At 46.1% G+C, this 19,343-nt stretch overlaps 2 protein-coding genes across 13 annotated transcripts in view; both read left to right on the top strand.

Moving 5' to 3' along the window:
• Nucleotides 1-7,708, top strand: part of TDRD1 (tudor domain containing 1) — a 50,333-nt gene extending 42,625 nt beyond the window's left edge. For 6 of the 8 annotated variants that reach the window (XM_023240961.2, XM_023240962.2, XM_045040702.1 and 3 more), the window contains 5 exons: nucleotides 2,396-2,563; nucleotides 3,593-3,820; nucleotides 4,437-4,483; nucleotides 4,565-4,657; nucleotides 7,296-7,708. In XM_023240961.2, coding sequence (XP_023096729.2) covers nucleotides 2,396-2,563; nucleotides 3,593-3,820; nucleotides 4,437-4,483; nucleotides 4,565-4,657 — 536 coding nt within the window. In that variant the 3' untranslated portion in view covers nucleotides 7,296-7,708. Of the gene's footprint in view, nucleotides 1-2,395; nucleotides 2,564-3,592; nucleotides 3,821-4,436; nucleotides 4,484-4,564; nucleotides 4,658-7,295 lie in introns of those variants that run through there. The other 2 variants (XM_045040701.1, XM_045040705.1) reach the window with 2 other exon arrangements.
• Nucleotides 7,709-13,846: 6,138 nt separating this feature from the next.
• VWA2 (von Willebrand factor A domain containing 2) overlaps nucleotides 13,847-19,343 on the top strand; it is a 46,064-nt gene continuing 40,567 nt past the window's right edge. For 2 of the 5 annotated variants that reach the window (XM_045040706.1, XM_045040708.1), the window contains exon 1: nucleotides 13,849-14,336. The gene's annotated coding sequence lies outside the window, so the exon portion shown is untranslated. Of the gene's footprint in view, nucleotides 14,337-19,343 lie in introns of all 5 variants that reach the window. The other 3 variants (XM_045040707.1, XM_023240966.2, XM_045040709.1) reach the window with 3 other exon arrangements.

The following is a 19,343-nucleotide window of genomic DNA, read 5'->3' on the forward strand; positions in this document are numbered from 1 at the left end:
GCATAAACACTGTTCACAGCTGTGTAGTAAACCATGATGTAATGAGATACATGGTTACATATCTCTTTTGCAGTCTTTGTTGTTGTTGTTACCAGTGGTCTGTATCCTTTCGCTGATTATCTCCAGTTCTCTGCATTGGTATAAATTCTCTTAGTGAACATTTGTGTACTTTATCACCTTTTATCATATTGTCAGTTCTTGTGGCCTTTGCGCCTCCTATCTAGACTGCTTGTCCTTCACGGCTGAGCAATCACCCTGGAATTTTTCCTTCATCGTCATGCTGGTGATGGATTCCCTTTTGTTTCATGGATTTGTCTCTTACCTGACGTTGTTGGCCAAATTTCTCCCTCCCTCATCTCACCTTGTTTTCTGAATTCCTTACGTTTGGTTTACCCTAATATTTGGGTATATATCCCATCCTTCAGAAGCTGAGAAAAGATACACGTAAGATGAATTTTCTCTTATCTCCCCATGTTCTCCCATGTTTGAAAAAGGCTTTACCCTAACAAGTAATTGATAGCTTGCCTAGATCTAAAACTCTAGATTGGAAATAATCTTTCCCTTAAATTTTTGAAGGCATTGCTTTTTTTCTTTTTTTAAGAGTTTTTTTTATTTTTTATTTTTTAGTAATCTCTACACCCAACATGGGGTTCAAACTTACAATCCCAAGATTGAGAGTTGCACATGTTTTTTTATTTTATTTTTTTTTTAATGTTTATTTATTTTTGAGACAGAGACAGAGCATGAACGGGGGAGGGTCAGAGAGAGAGGGAGACACAGAATCGGAAGCAGGCTCCAGGCTCTGAGCTGTCAGCCCAGAGCCTGACGCGGAGCTTGAACTCACGGACCGCGAGATCATGACCTGAGCCGAAGTCGGACGCTTAACCGACTGAGCCACCCAGGCGCCCGGAGAGTTGCACGTTCTACTGACCAAGCCAGACAGGCCAGTCCGCTTTTACTGTTTTTTAGCTGTAGCTATTGCTGGTCAAGAGAGAAGGATCATTTAGATTCTCCAAACTGTCTCCAAACTCTCCTGGAGCTTGTAGGAATGTCTTCATCCTGTTCTGAAATTCATGATGTGACTTAGTATTGGCTTTCACTGTCGTGCTGGGCACTCGTAAGTGGCTGGGCCCTTAAAGCTAGAAAGTTGTGAGCTTCAGTTCTGAGAAATTTTTCTGAAAATTTTTTATTCCCTTCTTTGATTTTCTGTTCTCTTAAGAATTCCAAATATTCTAATGTTGGACTTGAAACTCTTCTGCTAAGTTTCCTGTTTTCTCTTTCACTTTTTTCCATTGTTTTCAAGAGAGTTCCTCAATTTTGTTTCCCAGCTTACTGAGTTTTTAACTTCTGGTACCACATTTCTAGTTTCAGTAGCTTTGTTGTCTGTCTTCTCAAGTGTGTGTTTTTAATAATGTCTTGGTATTCCAAGGGTGGAAGGTGTTTTCTCTGGGAATGTTAACATCGTTGTAATTTTCAGTCTTCTCCCGATTCCTAGAGTTCCTGTTTGTTCTGATCTTCTCCGTCGTGTCGGAGGCTTACTTCAAATGTCTGGTGATCCTTTGCTGTTCACTTACAATGGGGCATCTGATTGGAAGCTTCTGGTGGCCTTCACTGTAGGGTGATGGGGCCCGTCCATTTCACCAGGACTCCTGCTGTTGAGAATCTTGAAGTGCATTCATTTGGGACTGGTGTCTCCTGCTTGGAGTGGGTAGCTCTCCTGACATTGTTCTTGGCAAACTTCCTTCTCTGTGCCGCCTCATGCTTCCGAGTCCAGTAGTCTGGTTCATCCTCTCAGGAGAAGAAACCTCTAGTCTTCTGTCCTTGAGTAGGAGCAGTTGGCTGGAAATGAAGAGGGCATTCGAAGCTTTGTTAAAACCCATGAACATAAAAGAGATCATTCTCTTTAGCAACTTAAGAAATAAGTGTTATGTGTAAATGTATTTATAAACTAAAGTCTGTTCCGATGTCTTGGGAAGGAGGTCCACTTCCTTTACCCAGGCCTGATGTTCAGCTTCATCCTTACTACTGCCTTTGAATGGGTTGATTGTCCAGGCTTGGGGGTTTGAGATGCAAATGAAGATGCTTCTTTGCTTCCCCAGGACCAGGCCAGCTTTGCTTGAGCACTGCTACCTCATTTCCATTCAGGCATCTGCTTTCCAGCTTCCGGTGTTGTCTCCTGTCTTGTTCTCTATCCTTGTGGTTTTGTGCTTTTTTCCTTTTTAATCATGCAGTTGTCTTTTTAGTAGGCTCTGGAAGGAGTGGAGGTGATGCTTGTGTTTCATCTGGACTGTAATCAAAAATTTTCAGTGATGTAAATGTAACTGAATAACCATCTGGAGGGAGGGAGGGAGTCATTGAATGTACCTTCTTACCTAAGATTGCATTATATTTTCAGATGATGACTTCTGGTACCGTGCCATTGTTCTGGGGACATCAGATGCTTATGTGAAAGTGCTCTATGTAGACTATGGAAACATTGAAACTCTGCCTTTTTCCAGAGTGCAGCCAATTTCCACCAGCCACCTGGAGCTTCCTTTCCAAATTATTAAATGTTCACTTGAAGGTAGGCAGTTAAGTCACTTTCCGGTTGAGATGTCTGTGTGGTTTTCCCTTTGTTTTATAGCCCTATGTCTGAGTCAAATGGGCATTTCAATAACTGCCCAGATTTCTAAACATCAAGCAGAGTTTACCAAAAAAGTTTCGTATCTTCTATTCTTTATTTCATTCTCACAAAAATTATATTGCTAGCCCATTGTTGTTCAGTTATTGTGTTTGGCCCCGGGTTGCACAGCTAGAAGTGGCAGTGCCTGGGAGAACTGGGCCTTCTGACCCTTAATCTGAGGGCCTCTCTGCTCTGTCATGGCTCTTAGAGACAAGAGACATTCAGATGACACCATTTGGGCTAATTCACTGTGCACTGTATCTGCATTGATATTCAGTTCCTTCCTTTGGTGTTTGAGTAAAGCGAACAAAAATGCTAACGTAGCTTTTTACTTTCACTCCTCATTTTGTTACCCAGCGGTCCCAGCAGATAATAGCTCACTCATTGGCTCCTAGTCTGCTTTGGTTTTGACTCAGGGAGAGAGTTGGAAAATTACCTTTATTATTGTTTGCCTTTCCCATTAGGACATATGTCCCTGGCAGCAACTGTTTTCTGTTTTGTGCCCTCCAGACTCAGATTAGTGCTCGATAAACAATAGGGATCAATGAATATTTATCGAGTGATTTTTTTTTAATGCAACAGCAGTAGTACATCAAAGCATACCTAAACTCAGCTGGAGTGAGGCTTTTGCTTATTTTCTTTATTATTACTTTTTATTTATTTACCTTGAGAGAGAGAGAGAGACAGCACAAGTGGGGGAGGGACAGAGAGGGAGAGACAGAGAGAATCCCAAGAAGGCTCCACATGGCCAGCATGGATCCCAAGGCGGGTCTTGAACTCATGAACTGCAAGATCATGACCTGAGCTGTTACGAAGAGTTGGACACTTGACCAATTGAGCCACTCAGACATCCCTTTGCTTATTATCTTTAGATGATGTATGTAAATTTTTTTTTAAGGCACTTGATTAATATTCAGTTTTTTTCCCCAGGACTAATAGAATTGAATGGAAACTGCTCGCAATTAGTGATAGAACTACTAAAAAATTTCATGCTGAATCAGAGTGTAATGCTTTCCGTAAAAGGAATTACCAACAATGTCCATATGGTGTCGGTTGAGAAATGCTGTGAAAATGGTACTGTCAGTATAGCTGATAAGCTGGTGACTTACGGCCTGGCAAAAAACATCACATCTAAAAAGCAAAGTGCTTTAAATACAGGTATCTGTTTTCAAGTTTAATTAATGACAGATGTAAGTGTAATTAAGAAGCAGTGTAATCAGTGTAGGTGACCTGGTCTTTCCTTACTCTGTGTGGTCACATTCCCTTCCTCCTCCCTGTCCTTTGTAAATCCAGTGGCACGGGGACCTACTGGGTGGAAGCAGGCCTCCTGGTCCAGATTTTCCTTAGCTTAGGCTCAGCAGCATTGCTGATACATTGATGCTGAGAGCTTTAGAAATGTCTGGCATTCAGAATTACTTCCAACTTACTTTCGACCCTGACCAAAGTGAGGAGAGTTTGCACTTTTGAGATTGGATCTTCTGGATATCTCACAAGAGGATTACTTGATAGGCCTGCCCTCGGCTGAAAAGCTATCCCATATATGATAGGCAAAAGACCTAAAATCCTAGAGATGAGGGCATTAATTTGGTGAAAACTAGGACACAGTAGTAGAAAATATTAAAGCCCAAAAGGGAAGTAATTGATTAGGTCCTTGATAGTGAGAACCCATGCCTAAGGGGCAGAGCTGTGTAAATTCAGTGTTTTTCAGTGTTTCGTCAGTGTTTTTGTTACATATGGTGTGTGTGATCTGATGGCTTTTTGTATTTGCTTCTAGAAAAGACATGTAGGATGAATTGCTGTTGCACAGAGTTACGGAAACAGGTGGGTAGAGTTTCTTTGAAGTGAAATTATACTTCTTACATTTTTAGAAATGAAGTAATACTATTTCTTTATCACCCATAGGTTGAAAAACATGAACAGATTCTTCTCTTCCTCTTAAACAATCCAACCAATCAAAATAAATTTATTGAAATGAAAAAATTGTTGAGAAGTTAAGTAAGTTAAATTTGATGTTTTCACCACTTCCGTCACCACCAACGGGACATCTCAAGGCATGTCAGGGTAGAACTCATGGCATGAACCACGTCATGAGGCTATTCTTCATTTTGCGACCTAATGATTTGAGGTCTGGTTGTAATGTGTTTGTTGCCTTGCCAAGTTTTATTTGCTGATCTGAAGTTGGCCGTTAATGGGACTGAGTCCAGGGGTGTTCACGTTGTAACCACTCACTGTTGTTCAGTTCCGAATGCTTACATTATTGATGGCACGGAGGGACTTGTAAAAATTGTTGTGAGGTAAAGCTTTACCTCAGATTCTTTGTGTCTTAGGGGTGAAATTAACTCTCACTTGGGCATGTTGCGGTAAAAATGTTCAGCATTTTTTGTGAAGAGGTTTTAAAGGGCCAAGAATGGAAAATGGGCTTCACTGATAGTATATTTCATTTCAAAACAAAGCCTACTCTCTGGTGGTGATTCTAGTGTGTAACAATGATAATTGGTGAGTTTGGAACAACAGTTTCCCCACATTGATTGATTGATTGATTGATTTTTATTATTTTTTTTTTTTTTTGGTCTGGGATGCTTTGTTCGAAGGTAGCCCTCAGAAGTACCTTGTGATCAGAGGTCAGTTAGAATTTCTGATTAAAATGAAATTGTCTTTCCTACTAATTCCAGCCAAAAGCAAAGGGTCTCTGACTCCGTGCACTCTTGTCGGCTACAGCACAGCCTGGGTCAGACCTTTTTGCAAGTAGCTCACGGGATGGTACCTCTGAGCGCCTGGTGATTGTCCGTGAGTTCACGTGCTCTCTCCTTCTCCGTGGGGGAAGGTACAGTTATTTTGTTTCTGCTCCTAAGAAAGTACAGCTGAATTCTGAGTGGAGTGTCATCGCTGCTAGAGCAATAGTTTTGTCTCCTGATTGATTTTCTTTACAAGTTTTGGGTTATTTCTAATAAATGCTCATCTGCCATTGCAGTTACAGCCTTCAGTCCTTTCTGATGCACTCGCTTTCAGTATTGACTACTGTCTTGTGTGCTTGAGTCTAAGATCTTAAGTTAAAAAAAAATGTAAAGTCAAATCTTAAATTTCCTGATAATTTTGTAGGGTAACGGACATGCAGTGACATGGACTTCTGGAATTTAGTCCTAGCACCAAATCATCTCATTTTTACCTGTGTAATAGCCTTTTTTTGTAAGGATATTGAGAGTGCTAACCCGCACGAGATGAAAGTTCTATTTTCTCTTGTTTCTAAGCAATGTCTTGAAGACATTGCTTAAAAAAAAACAAAAAACCAAGATGTGATTTAAAGACTAGTAGTTGAACTAGCTTTTCCTTTACTGTGGAATAAATACATATTTTTATCTACACTTTGAATATAGTATAATGCCTTACGTATTATTTAAAAAGCACTTGAACATCTAGTCGCATACGTAATCATTACAGTAGTCCTGGAAAGAGAGTAAGACCCCACTTTATAGATGAGGCCAAGGCTCAAAGAGCTTAAATGGCTGCACTGGATACACACAAAACCAGGTCTTAGGCTCAAAGCTGAACCCTCTCTGCTGCTCCTTGCTGCTTACCGTCTGCTGTGCTGCATGTCCTTAGATTCAGTCAGTTTTGAAGGACGTGAGACTGAGGAGTTACATTAGAAGAAATTACAGGATACCCTGGGTGGCTCAGTTGATTAAGTGTCTGATTATAGGTTTCGGCTCAGGTCATGATTTCCCGGTTCGTGAGTTCAAGCCCTGCGTCGGGCTCTGTGCTGACAGCACGGAGCCTGCTTGTGATTCTCTCTCCCTCTCCTTCCCTCCCTCCCTCCCTCCCTCTCTCCCTCTCTCCCTCTCTCTCTCTCTCTCTCTCTCTCTCTCTCTCTCTCTCTCTCTCTGTCCCTCCCATGCACGTGTTCTGTCTCTCAAAATGAATGGATAAACCGAAACAAAAAAAGAAAAAAATTACATACATGATTGCTTAAGCATACTTCATTGTGGTGGAAGTATAGTTGAATATTCACTTTTTTTTTTTAAATTTTTTTTAACGTTTATTTATTTTTGAGACAGAGAGAGACAGAGCATGAACGGGGGAGGGTCAGAGAGAGGGAGACACAGAATCTGAAACAGGCTCCAGGCTCTAAGCTGTCAGCACAGAGCCCGACGCGGGGCTCAAACTCACGGATCATGACCTGAGCCGAAGCTGGCCGCTCAACCGACTGAGCCACCCAGGCGCCCCGAATATTCACTCTTTTAAAATGTTTTTCCTAGATACAGAGAAAATGTGTTTAAAATTGAAGTGTTTAGTCTTTATTGGAGAAATTTTTAAATAACTGTAAAATCGCCCAACTAGGAATGGTGTGGCGATAGGAACCGAAGACTGTCCTCTGTGGCTCAGACGTGATAAATAAGTGCTTCAGCACACAAGTCACTGTAACATTCTGTATGGGAAGGGGAGTGCACACAGCTGTGTTTCGCTTTGGTCCAGGGCGGTCCAAACCACCACGGCAGCTCGTGCACAATGCTGTGGCGGTGCATTTCTGCAACAGATCCGACTTGAATGTACACTTTGGTTTGCTTGCACTTTAGAAATTAAGCAGAGTGATTGAGTCTCTAATAAGGCATATTGAGAGTTGATTTTTCTCTTTCAGAAGCAGTCTGTCCCGGAGATACACGCTTAGCAGAAAGGAAACAACGAAGGCTAGACTTAGAGGCAGCACGGCACCCCGCGTGTTCATCGCGAATGTTGTCTTCTGTGCCTCCGTTTCTGTTTGCTTTGCCACTCTTCTGTTGGGTTGGGGAGTTTTGTTTTTTTCCCTCTAAGTTCTTCCTCCCGAATAAATAAGTCTGGCGTGGAAGTTTCATACGGCATTCATGAGGATATCGGGAAGAGATACATAGGGATTTTCTACTGTGAATATAAATTTTTAGGACTTAAAGGTAACACTGAAGAAAATATGGCTTCATATTACTAGCAGATAAATCTAGTTGATAGATGCATGAGTTTCTTTGGATTTTTCTGTATGTTTGAAATACTTGGTAATAAAACATGCCTTGCTCTGTCGTCATCTGCCTCTTCCACTTAATAAATGTTCCTTGGCTTGTTGTTGCTTCGGTCCTGTCTCTTCTTTTCCTGTCCACTCTTGAGATCGTGAGCTGCTGTCTCCATCCCAACTCGGATCTCTTTTCTTGTGGCCTTTTGGGCTCAGAGTCTATCCTCAGGCTCTCAACCGCTCCTCAGCTGCGGAAGGGACTTTCTCTTTCTGCTTCTACAGAACATCCATACCCTTCCAAATCTGCAGCCATCTAGACTTCGTTGTAGGTAGAATTTACATTTTCTGAAATACAAATGCAGTTAAGTTAAAAATTAGAGTATGCATTTTTCTTGAAGCACATAAAGGAATCTTAGTTGCTCCTAAAACATGTGCAGAATTACGGGCCAGCTGACTTTCCTGTCAGCCTGTAAGTTTCTGTTGGGAAATTTTCCATGATTTAGTAATTTAGTATCAGACTCCTAACCAAGAAGAGGTTACCAACTCAAAGAATGTTTTTGGGTTTTTTGGGTTTTTGTTTTTTTGGTCTTTGGTTTTGTTTTTTTTTTTGTTGTTTTGTTTTGTTTTTTTTTTTTTTTTTTTTTTTTTTTTTTGCTTTTACTGGTAATGTATGCCAGCCAGATTAAATGGAATTTTTCTTCATGTAACAAGTTCAAATATTGATATGCCTTCTTTTTAAAGTTTATTCTAAGAGGGAGAGGGGGAGAGAGAACCCCAAGCAGGCTCTGCTTTGTGAGTGCAGAGCCCAGTGTGGGGCTCGAACTCACAAACGACAAGATGATGACCTGGGCTGAAGTCAGATGCTTAAACAACTGAGCCCTTGTGCTTTTATTAGATAAAAATATATGCTGCTTTGCTCAAAATCCTTTCACTTTTCAGCCTTGTGTTCTTATGGTCACTATTTTGCTAAGTTCTTTTTCTGATTTGTACATGTTTGGAGCCTTGGATGCTTAGTTCCTTCTCAGTCAATTCTAGCCACAGTGAGAATACACATAGAAATTATGGAATCACAAAGTTGACCTTTTCATTGTGGAAAAGTAGAGAAGCAAGTCAGAACATTAAAAAGGTCTGAAAGTTTCAGATTCTGTGGTTTTACATGGTGCTGGAAATTTGAATACAAAGTAAATGGAGTTTAATATGAGGTTTCAGCTATTAGTCTCTTTTGGGGAACAAGACAGTCTATGGAAGTAGTTTCACAATTGGAGATCTGGATTCATTTTACATGATACTATACTGGACCTACTTTATTTTTTTTTAAATTTTATTTATATCCAAGCTAGTTAACATGTAGCATAGTAATGGTTTCAGGAGAATTTAGTGGTTCATCATTTACATATAACACCCAGTGCACATCCCAACAAGTGCCCTCCTTCATGCCCATACCCCCACCCAGCACCCCTCCAGCACCCCTCAGTTCTCTGTACTTGAGTCTCTTATGCCTTGCCTCCCTTTGTTTTTCTTATTTTTCCTTCCCTTTCCCTGTGTCATCTGTTTCTTAAATTCCACATGAGTGAAATCAGATATTTATCGTTCTCTGACTTATTTTGCTTAGCATTATACACTCTAGTTCCATCCACGTTGTTGCAAATGGCAGGATTGCATTCTTTTTGATCAGCGAGTAATATTCCTGTGTGTGTGTGTGTGTGTGTGTAATCTATATACCACATCTTCTTTATCCATTCATCAGTCTATGGACATTTGGGCTCTTGCCATAATTTGGCTATTGCTGATAGTGCTGTGTAAACATTGGGGTGAATTTTCCCCTTTGAGTCCGCATTCTTGTATCCTTTGGATAAATTCCTAGTGCAATTGCTGGGTCTAGCAATAGCTAGCAATAGCAATAGCTCTATCTTTAATGGACCTACTTTAACATTATTAATTCACATTCAAGTATATACTGACCTCCATTTACATTCCTGAGATTGAAATAAATGCGGTGTTTATTATTCATCAGCACCATGTGCGATCTATCACATCTGGTGTTCAGTTTCCCTCAAAATATGTACTTCAGTTAGATAAGCACAAAATTGCTGAAACCATGTAACCAAACAAATTATTCCTTGGCAGAGGACATGTAAATATTGTGGTGAAAGTGTGTCTGTGGAGGTATATTCGATACGCCTTTTCTTTTGGTAGAATTCTTTTGTTGGGGCAACTAGAAATGTAAAAGTCTCAAAACTGAGGGAAGGTGATTACTTTTCTGAACTTGAGCTCTCTTACTAGATAGTAAATGCTCCAGAAAACCAATAGGTGAGGATCCTTGTCTGTAGGGTTCTAAATAGCCAGATTCCAGGAGAGGAATTAAGTAAATGTGAGGCTTAGTGCTGGGAGGCTGCTAGCCCGGAGCAGTAGACCCTTAGTGTAACCGGTGGGCTCACCACTGACACAACTACCTCCCGGACTTGGTAAATTGAGCCCTTTGGGGGTGGCCAGAGAGGAACGCCTGGGCTATTCAGCTGCCGGTGGACCTGTAGCTGGCCATGCGCCCAAGCAGCGTGTACTCATTAAGCACACAGGATTCTCAAGGATGGTTTTTTGCTTTGTTTTTCCAGATAAAAAATTGGAGGGCAGCCTGTGGTTCCACACAGACAGTTAAGAGTTGTAGGTTGATTTTGCTTGCTGGATTAAAGTGAAGTTCAGTTACAAGTAAGACTACTACTGCCCACCTGCACAGGCTGGGAGCGGTAGAGGCTCACCCAGAGAACGGACACGTTTTTCTGCAGCCCTGAACGTTCGTTGGTCAAGTTCCTGTTTAGACACTGCAGTCCATCTTCCCTGGGAAGCTTCTCTAACCTTGGCAATAGCTTTCAGATAACCCAGAATTGGTTTCGTTGAAGGCTTTAGCTGCCCAGCCTTGGCCATTTTCCTGTGCTTCCCTTTTTACCTTGAGACTCTGAGGTGATGCCATTTTTAAAACCTTGTAGTGATAGGAAGCCTTCCAGGAAGTGAGACGGACCGTGGGGCTAATTCTAAGAAGCCCATCCCCAAGGGTGTGCCCAGATTCCTCTCGAAATGCATTCAGTGAACACATAAGGCATTCATGTGTGAAACGGGAGATACAAAATTTGGAAGTCCTGGCAGTTTGAAGGAGGAGAGTGCTTACGCAGTCTTGGGTGTGGGTCGCATGACTGACGTTACTCAGGCCCTTGCCTTTGGAGACATAATGTGTTTCCTTGATTGAGCCAGAAAGCATCACATTTCCCAGAAACAAATCCAGTAACCTTGTGTGTAATTCTCACTGTCTTAATGAGTTGGGTTGTATGTTTTAAACCTTAGAGCCATTGGTGTCTACCCCAAGCCCAAGGGTCTCCAGCTTTGAGATGCAGTATTTCTGTTCCTCATGTCCTGCCACCACTACTTTGTTCTCTCTTCTTGCCCTCCGCGCCATGGTTTTGCTGCCTGTGGAGCCCTGCAGAATCAGGCCCTTTATTTCTTCTGGGATGATTTCTTGGCCATTGAATACGCACTGTTTCCTGATCTTTCACTTCTCGAGAGGGTTTTGGGAAGTCCATGTTGGCGGCTCTGTAACCTATTTTCCTTTGGGGCTTTTCATGCGTGTTTCACCTTGCTTTCATCATTTGGGGGTCCAAATCATGGGAGTGGGTGCAAAAAATGGGGGGCTTCCCCAGATCTGAGAACGGTTGTACTCCTGAGCCTTTCATTTCATAGGCCAGAAAACTGAGCAGTCAAAAATGAAGCATCTTTTCTCTGTCACAAGTCCAGTAGGTAGGGGAGCTGAATGGGGAATCCCAGATTTCCCTCATTTCCAAAGCAGTGGTCATTCCACACTGGGTGTCTCCCACTCTGTATCACTGAGTGCTCAGGTCCCCTGTTGTCTCTGCGTGAAATGCACAGTCGCCTCCATGCCTTGTGTGTTCACCACCGAGACCTGCTGTACGGGGCAATTCACGTTTTCAAGGGGCACTTACTGTGTAGAGTTGGCAAGCATTGGGGCTGCAACGATGAGTAAGGCAAGTCCTTGGAAGCAAGGGGCTCACAGACTCTTTGGGGTGATGGTCCCTCAAAGGGACTTGAAATTTTCCACAGATCTTCATAAAGGAGGAGTTGCCCAGCCTTTTGTGTAAAAAACCTCCAGCCCTGCTAGTCTCCCACTCACCACTCTCCGTAGCCTGGGCCACTTGCATTTGCCTCCCTCCCCCCGCCGCCATGCACATCTGATAGATCTGATAGGCATCTGGGACAGACTGACTTATACTTTGATGTGAAGGAGTTTGAAAGAACTTGTATCTCCACCAGTATTTATAGTTGTAGCCTTTTACTTCTTGATCGTGGAATGAACATGTGAACTGCCCCCCCCCCCCCCCCCCCCCAGTTAAAGCTGTCAAACTGTCAGGAACATCCAGAATTGAAATTTGACTTCTCACAGGTAAACTGATTAGCCAAAGGTGTGCTGGTAGATGCCGGCTTAGCAACGAATCACACCAAGTCGGGGAGAGGGCCGTCAGCTGTTAAGTTTCCACTTTGGCCAGGACGTGGTCTGCGCTTCTCAAACCTCTGTTCTGTCTGGAGAGACACAGGCCACTCACCACAGGTGGCTACTGGACACTTAAAATGTGGCCAGGCCAAATTGAGATGTGCCATAAATGTATAATACACAATTTTGAAGACAGCATAAAATATCTCTATTTTACATTGATTACACAAGATATTTGGGATCTACTGGGCTAATACTAAGCATCTGTTTCTTTCCACTTTTTAAATGTGGTAACTGGAACGTTTAAAATGACCTATTTGGCTTGCATTACATGTTTTTGAGACAATTCCCCTTCCCACCCCTCCTTCCGCCAAGCATTTAGACCTGCGGCCAGTTTCCCCTGCATAGGTGCTCCTGCATGGCTTATCCTGCTCTGGTGTGGCTCCGTTTTAATGTAAAACAGGCAACCAAAAAAAGGTGCTCAATAAATGTTATTGGAAGGAGTTAAGTGAAAAACAGGTCCTTCTTTTCCCCACTTCTGTGAAGTTTGCAACATTTACTGACCATGGGTCCCTTTCACTAGAAACTACAGATTTTGAGAGGGTTGGAAACCAACTGAGAACCAAAGGGCAATGCTTTAAAAACTTTGTTAAAAAGGAAAAGCGTTAAAAAAAAAGTTATTAGTCTATCAGACTGACATTTACAAGAATAATGGGAAGAGGGGCATGGAAAAGAGGAAACAGGTTGATCTTCCTGGAGGTCAGTTTGACAATACACATCAAAAGCCTTAACCTGCCTATACCCAAGAGTCTAGAAATTTGCCTTCTTGCAGTTTCCTCCAAGGAAGTGATTGGGCAAAAGCACAAATATCTAATTTCATGATTAACAGTTAATGTTTACAACAGCAGGTTAACTACATTGGAATATTAAGTAGTGGCTAAAAACATGTTCAAGAAGAGAAATAGAAAAGTTGGGTATGTCACGGTATGTAGGGACCGAACTAAAAAGAATGTAAATTTTTATGCAAGTGGAAGGATGCTGAAAGAACGTAACACCATAACGTTAACAGTGATTATCTCTGGATGGTGGGACAGGTGTTTTTCTGCAAGGTCCTTACTGGCATTTTCTTATTTTGCAATGAGCACACGTTGTGCAATGACACTTTATTGATGCCTTATGAAAACTATAGATGATACAGTAATAGTCAACACCTACTGAGTGCTTACTATGTGTAGGCGTTATGCCATTTTGCTTTCTGGCATCCGAGTTTTAAAAATCAGGCACCTTCTAGACTTAATCGAGGACGCTGGCCAAAAAGGCCCGCTTGTTACCTCCCAGCCGCAGTAACTGCAGACAGGTAAATGGCAACTGCCATGCCAAATAGAAGCGATGCCAAAGTCAACATCTTCGCACGGGTCTGAGCACTAAACCCTGCGGAGTCGGCAGCGGATGGCACAGCCCTGCTACACCGATCAGAGGCTGGGAGACCCGCGCAGAAGTAAGTACTTCTGTTGACTTGCCGCTCTTGGCCGACGCCGTGTTAAAAAACGCGAGAAGCGATGCGGGCCCAGTTCCCAGAAGCGCCCGATGCACCTCCCTGGGCCCGCGCCGCGCTCGCCGCCTCCCGTCGGCGAGAACTACAGGTGCCCCACGTGGCTCCCACCCAGGGCGCCCTCCCGCGGGCCTGCAGCGCCCCCTGGCCCGAGCCGAGCCCGCGGGCCCTCTCGGCAGCCTCGGCGCGCGCGTCCCGCCGTGCGCTCCCGCCGCCCTCGTCCCGGTGAGTCAGAGCCGGAGCTGTCTCCGCGCCCCGGGCCCCCGCCAGCGGCCTCGGGAGGGGAGCCGGTTACTTGTCCGCGCTCCGGGGGTGGGGACGCTCGGCCCCCAGCCGTCCCTCCCAGCGGCACGGATCCCGTGCGGTCCCGCGTGGACGCGGCGGCCGAGCGGCGTTGCGGGCTTTGTTCGGCTTTGTCTGAGCCGCACCTGAACTCGGCCGCGAGGCCCGCGCGCTTCTCGGGGAAGCCGGAGTCACCTGGCGCACCTGGACGAGCGCACCTGGCGCACGCTTCCCCCGGGCTCCCTGCAGACGGCCCGGCCCGGGGAGACCCAGCCAGCGCATCGGGACGGGGAGCGTGGCGGGCCCGGGAGGGGCCTCTCTTTTGGGACTCCGGCACGGGGTCGCAGAGCCAAGGGGGCGCGGAGCACAGGTAAGGGGACAGGGGCTAGGTGGCAGTGGGTGGAGAAGGGAACCGTGTATTAAACTCGACCTGTTGGTTGGCACAGGCACAGTCTGTTAATCTGGAAACTGCGGAAGGGGACTTGCCTTTTGAGTAAACGTTTGGGGGCCCAAGCCCCCCTTCCCGCGCCCCTCTTTTTCAGGGCCTACGCGGTGTTAAGGTGACTTCTGTGCAGTTTTCCCAGCAGCGAGAGTGCCCGGCGAAGCCTCTGCAGGCAGAGCCCTAGCAGGGCTCGTGGCCCAGAGACTGGCCCCTGGGCGATGGGAAGGCTAGGGGATTTGTCCTTGTGACTTCTCATACTGGGATTTCTCCCGGGCACCCCCCTTCCGCCCCCCTTTCCTGCATTTCTCCTTCCTGGGGCTGCGCCCTTGGCCACCTGCTGGGAGAGTAAATGGAGGGTCTCGGAACTGCACCTTTGAAACTTGCCAGGTGGCGTTGGTTTAGGAGCAGGGTGGGCACCCTGGCAGAGAAGAAGGGAGGAGGGCACCTGGCCCCCCGTGGAATCTATGGCTCTCCAGCCAAGAGCGGCTGTTGGGTGGGAGCACCTGCTATGTGTCTGGTGTCTTGGAACTGAATAATCAGAACCTGTACAATTGGCAAATTATGAGGTTCTTTAACACACAAAAACCCCAGAACCTTTCAATGTTTTACAATTTCAGGTGTAAAAATTCAACGTCTGTTTGGCTTCCATTGTGACGTTATATTAAGAAATGTGCATTTGTTGAGAAAAGACCTTCCTTCCTTCCTTCCTTCCTCCCTCCCTCCCTCCCTTCCTTCCATCCTTCCTCCCTCCCTCCCTCCCTTCCTTCCTCCCTCCCTCCCTTCCTTCCTTCCTCCCTTCCTCCCTTCCTTCCTCCCTTCCTCCCTCCCTTCCTCCCTTCCTTCCGTCCTTCCTTCCTTCCGTCCTTCCTTCCTTCTGTCCTTCCTTCCTTCCTTCCGTCCTTCCGTCCGTCCTTCCGTCCTTCCGTCCTTCCGTCCTTCCTTCCTTTCCTCCGTCTGTCCGTCCGTCCGTCCGTCCGTCCGTCCGTCCGTCCTAGAGGTACCACTGCAATTGGCAAAGGCCTGGGGAGTTCATTTGTAAATGCTGCGGGCTTTCAGCAACCTGCAGCCATTCCCCTCTTGCTGCTGATGGGGGTGCAAGGCTCGGCGGGCTGCTCTTCACCGAGGGTGCAGCCCTTGCTGTTTGTAGAAATTCGACCCCAGACTGTCTCTTGATGGTGTAAGAATTTTCCAGACTAGGTCCCCCGACAAATCCTGGGGAAGAGAGGGGGGCTCCTTTCCTTTATCACATCTGCCTGATTGACTGAAAACCATCAGTGACATATTTCCCCTGACATTTAGTTTTTGGTTTACCCCCCGGAGCTTGCAATAGCTGTTTCCTTCCCCTCAGTTTGCTCAGATGTCCAGGTTCTTACAGATAAGGAAACCGAGAACTAGAGAGGTGAAAGACGACCCGAGAGCGAATGGGCGAGCCCCCCAGGAACCCAGACTGCTAGGCTTTTGATGAGCTGCATAAATGGGCCAGTCATTAATTGGCAAGTGCTGACATCAGGGATAAACTGGCGAGATTACAAAGCCTTTTGTCCCATCTTGTGTGTACCTTACAGAGTCTTTTCATTGTATCCCCAACACCTGACAGGGTGCTGGGCACAGGGCAGATGCTTGAATAAATGAAATTTCGTGTAATTATAACATTGGAGGGGTCAGCATCATTGTGAGGTGTTTTAGAACAGTGGTCCGTAGATTTTGTACTTTTGCCCTTCACAGGTCAGTTTTTTTTAGTTTTCATCAGGAGCAATGCCGCAAAATTATCAACTTTTAACCTTATCCCACAAGGGTTTTTGTTTGTTTGTTTGCTTGTTTGCAAATAAAACAAAACCCTGCCATTATCCACAAGGCTAATGGTGTCAGCATCACCCCAGGCCAGCTCCCTGGGCCAGTGGAATGCGCTTGGAGTCCCTTCCTTAAGTTTACCCTTTCATCATGTAAACAGCTCCAGACCAGCTTCCTCTCCCACCCACAGAATTGCCTGCTGGCCTGCCCTCAATATGATTCCTGTCCTGGATCCCTCATTTCCTTTCCTGGTCCTGAGTCCCTTCTCTTCAACCGGGTCTCCCTGCTCTCCATTTAAGAGACGTTGCCTTCACCCAGGGCACTTTTGCATTGTGATCCCATGTGATCCCGGCATCTACCTTTTTAGGTAAATAGGCTGGGTGATGTCACCCCCGTTTTTGAGGGAAGGAAATTGAAAGACTGAACTGAAGGAAGTTACTGAAAGGCTCAAGGCTCAGGCTTCCCGGCGTCTGACTGTGCTCGTTCTGTATTACTGCACTCTTCTTGTCACGGCCCAGCTGTCCTCATCAGAAGACCTGGGCTTGACTCCACTCTTGTTGGAGCTCTTTGACTTTGGGTCCCAGCTTCTACAAGACCACTTTCTCATGTAGAAAAATGGAAATGATCATGTCTACCCTATGGCATTATGGGTGTTCTATGAAATTAACCTATGAAATGTAATGACAACCTTTAACGTTGTACATTTAGGGACGATCACACACGGTTCCCCTGGATCTTTACAACGCTCGCCTGAGTTCGTGAAACTAAGATTCACCCCAATTGGACGAATGAATGACCCTGAGACAGGGAGCGTCACCCAGGTGGTTAGAAGCAGAACTAGCATGGAATTCTGTCTCTGGACTTCTGGTCCTATGTGCATTCTCTTATGCCTCTGCTTCCCAGAGTCCAATGAACTTGGGTCCTGTACAGATTAAATGAAGGATTTTCAAATAACCATCAAAACAAACATCTCTCTTGGCTGTAAGTGTCTCTTCGCAGGTGCGGCGAGAGTGGGAGGCCTTGAGATCCGTGCCCATCTGATCAGGGAATCTGTACAGCACATTGTTCATCCCTTGGTGCTGACTTCAGCTTCTCAGACCGTCGGGTTCTAACGATCTGCGATTCTTTGAGAGGGAGCGTGACTTTCCCCCAGCAGCGTTCAAAATGGTCTCTCTGCTGTGTCGAACCAGAAGCATGTGGCCCACTTCTCTGGACTCCCTGAGCCTGACAAAATGTTGTATCAAAAGGACAAGGAAGGCGACTGCTACGGTGGAAGACAGCGAGGGCTTTCTGGCTCGACACTTTTACCTCCGGTTTTAAAGTCTTCCTGTTCAGGTGTTGCCCGTTCTTGTAAAGGGCTCAGATTTCCATCCCACTGATGGAGAGGAGGCTGCCAAGGGCTAACCTGATATTTGGGGTGGGAAGTGCGTTTTGTGAGGAGGCAGAAGTGGTTTCCTTTTTCACCCCGAACTCATTTCATTTCCCATCCTAGAGGAGAAGGCAGAGCATTGTCCTGCAAAACTGCCCTCAGCCCTTGCCAGCCTGGTCCTTCTTTTCCCAAAGTAGCCTTGTTTTGGCCTTCATTTCTTCCTGCGGCATGGAAAGTGTAATCCCTGGTTTGTGCTGAGTTTTGCGGAGCCCTGCGGCAAACTGCACTTACCCACTGTCCTTTTAGCGGTGCCAGTGCTGCGTGGAACCAGGCTTTGAACACAGCAGTCAGATGGGAAGATGGGGGCGGGGGGAGGTGGTGGTGGTGAAGAGTGGATGTGTGAGAGCCCCAGGAGCCAGGAATGACGTGGGATTAGCGTGGGTAATGGAACAGAAAAAGAACAAATGACGAGTGGGGCGTTTTGCAACGGAAAAGACTTGACGAGGCATACCTGGGTACCTGCACACGATGATCTGTTTCTGCCCCTGGGACGCAAACCACTCCTGACTGCTTTGCACAAGAATGCAGAGAGTTCTGGAAATCTTCTCACGTGTGCCGAAGGTGGGAGTTGCTGGCAGGTGGTAGCTTGTGGAAAACTGCCAAAGGGCAGGATTCAGCCGGCAGAGTTTTAATTATGCCTCTCTTCCCCTACCTTACCCCCCCAGGATCAGGAAGGGGATGGGTTGAGCAGATCGCTGGGAGGCCAGAAGGGAGTCTGATCCCCTTATTAGCTGGGTAACCTGCGGCAAAAACAACTTCTCTGTGCCTCAGTTTTCTCATCTGTAAAATGGGGACAATACTCGCGGTGACTGGCTGCAAGGCTTAGGGGGAGAGAAGATACAGAAGGATGGCCCCCGGTGCCAGGCATCCAGCAAATGCTCACTGGATGGTAGCAGCTGCTGGGTTTTTACTATGCAATTCATCCTTTCTTAAAAAGATTTTAGGTGTTGGGCTGTACTTAGAATTCGAATTAGTACTGCAAGCAGTTGTGATGGGGGCAGGGGGGCGGGAAACTGAACGTTTGAGATGACGGGTGGGAGACAGCAGGGTGCTGTTAATAACCGCACCCACACCCAAGCAGCGTTTATTTCGTTTATCTTGGCATAAGAAGGAACGCAGCGAGTGTAGTGAGGGCAAAGATTCGTCCGGAAGTAGGCGTAGCGGTGCTTACTGACCCAGCAGGCACGCATCTCGCCTACTGTGTGCCAGAAAAGTGCAGGTGGCTGGGGCTCCGGCAGAGACGAAGCCGGAGTCCCTGCGGCCTTTGCCACCGGGCAGGTGAGTCGATCGCACCAGCGGGCAGTTTGAGTGCGGGCTGTGCCGCGGGCGCAGGGGAGGGAGGTGCCGCTGGGGTCCCAGAGCCAGCACCTTCTGGTCCAGACGCCTCTCAGGAGGCATTTGACTTCTTGCCTTGATTTGCAGATCGCCAACGTAAATTTTGCCCGAGTGAGCAGAAGCTTGGGAGACTCTGAAAAGCATTCACCGGGGCATGCAGAGGCACGGAAGGAAGAGAGCGGGAGGAAGTTGCTTGGGTCTGTCTCCTGGCAGCGGGAGGGGCCCCGTCCTGAGTGCCTTTCTGTGCGCGCGGGAACCTTCTGTATGTACTTCCTTCCCCCAGGTCCTCGCGGCAGCCTGGAGAGGCCGCTGGAATCCTGGTTTGGGAAAGACATCAACAGGCCCGAGCCTCAGAGTCCTGCACGTGCCCAGGGTCGGAA

Source organism: Felis catus, chromosome D2 (genome assembly GCF_018350175.1).
Source record: "Felis catus isolate Fca126 chromosome D2, F.catus_Fca126_mat1.0, whole genome shotgun sequence".
In the NCBI taxonomy this organism is placed as follows: domain Eukaryota; kingdom Metazoa; phylum Chordata; class Mammalia; order Carnivora; family Felidae; genus Felis; species Felis catus.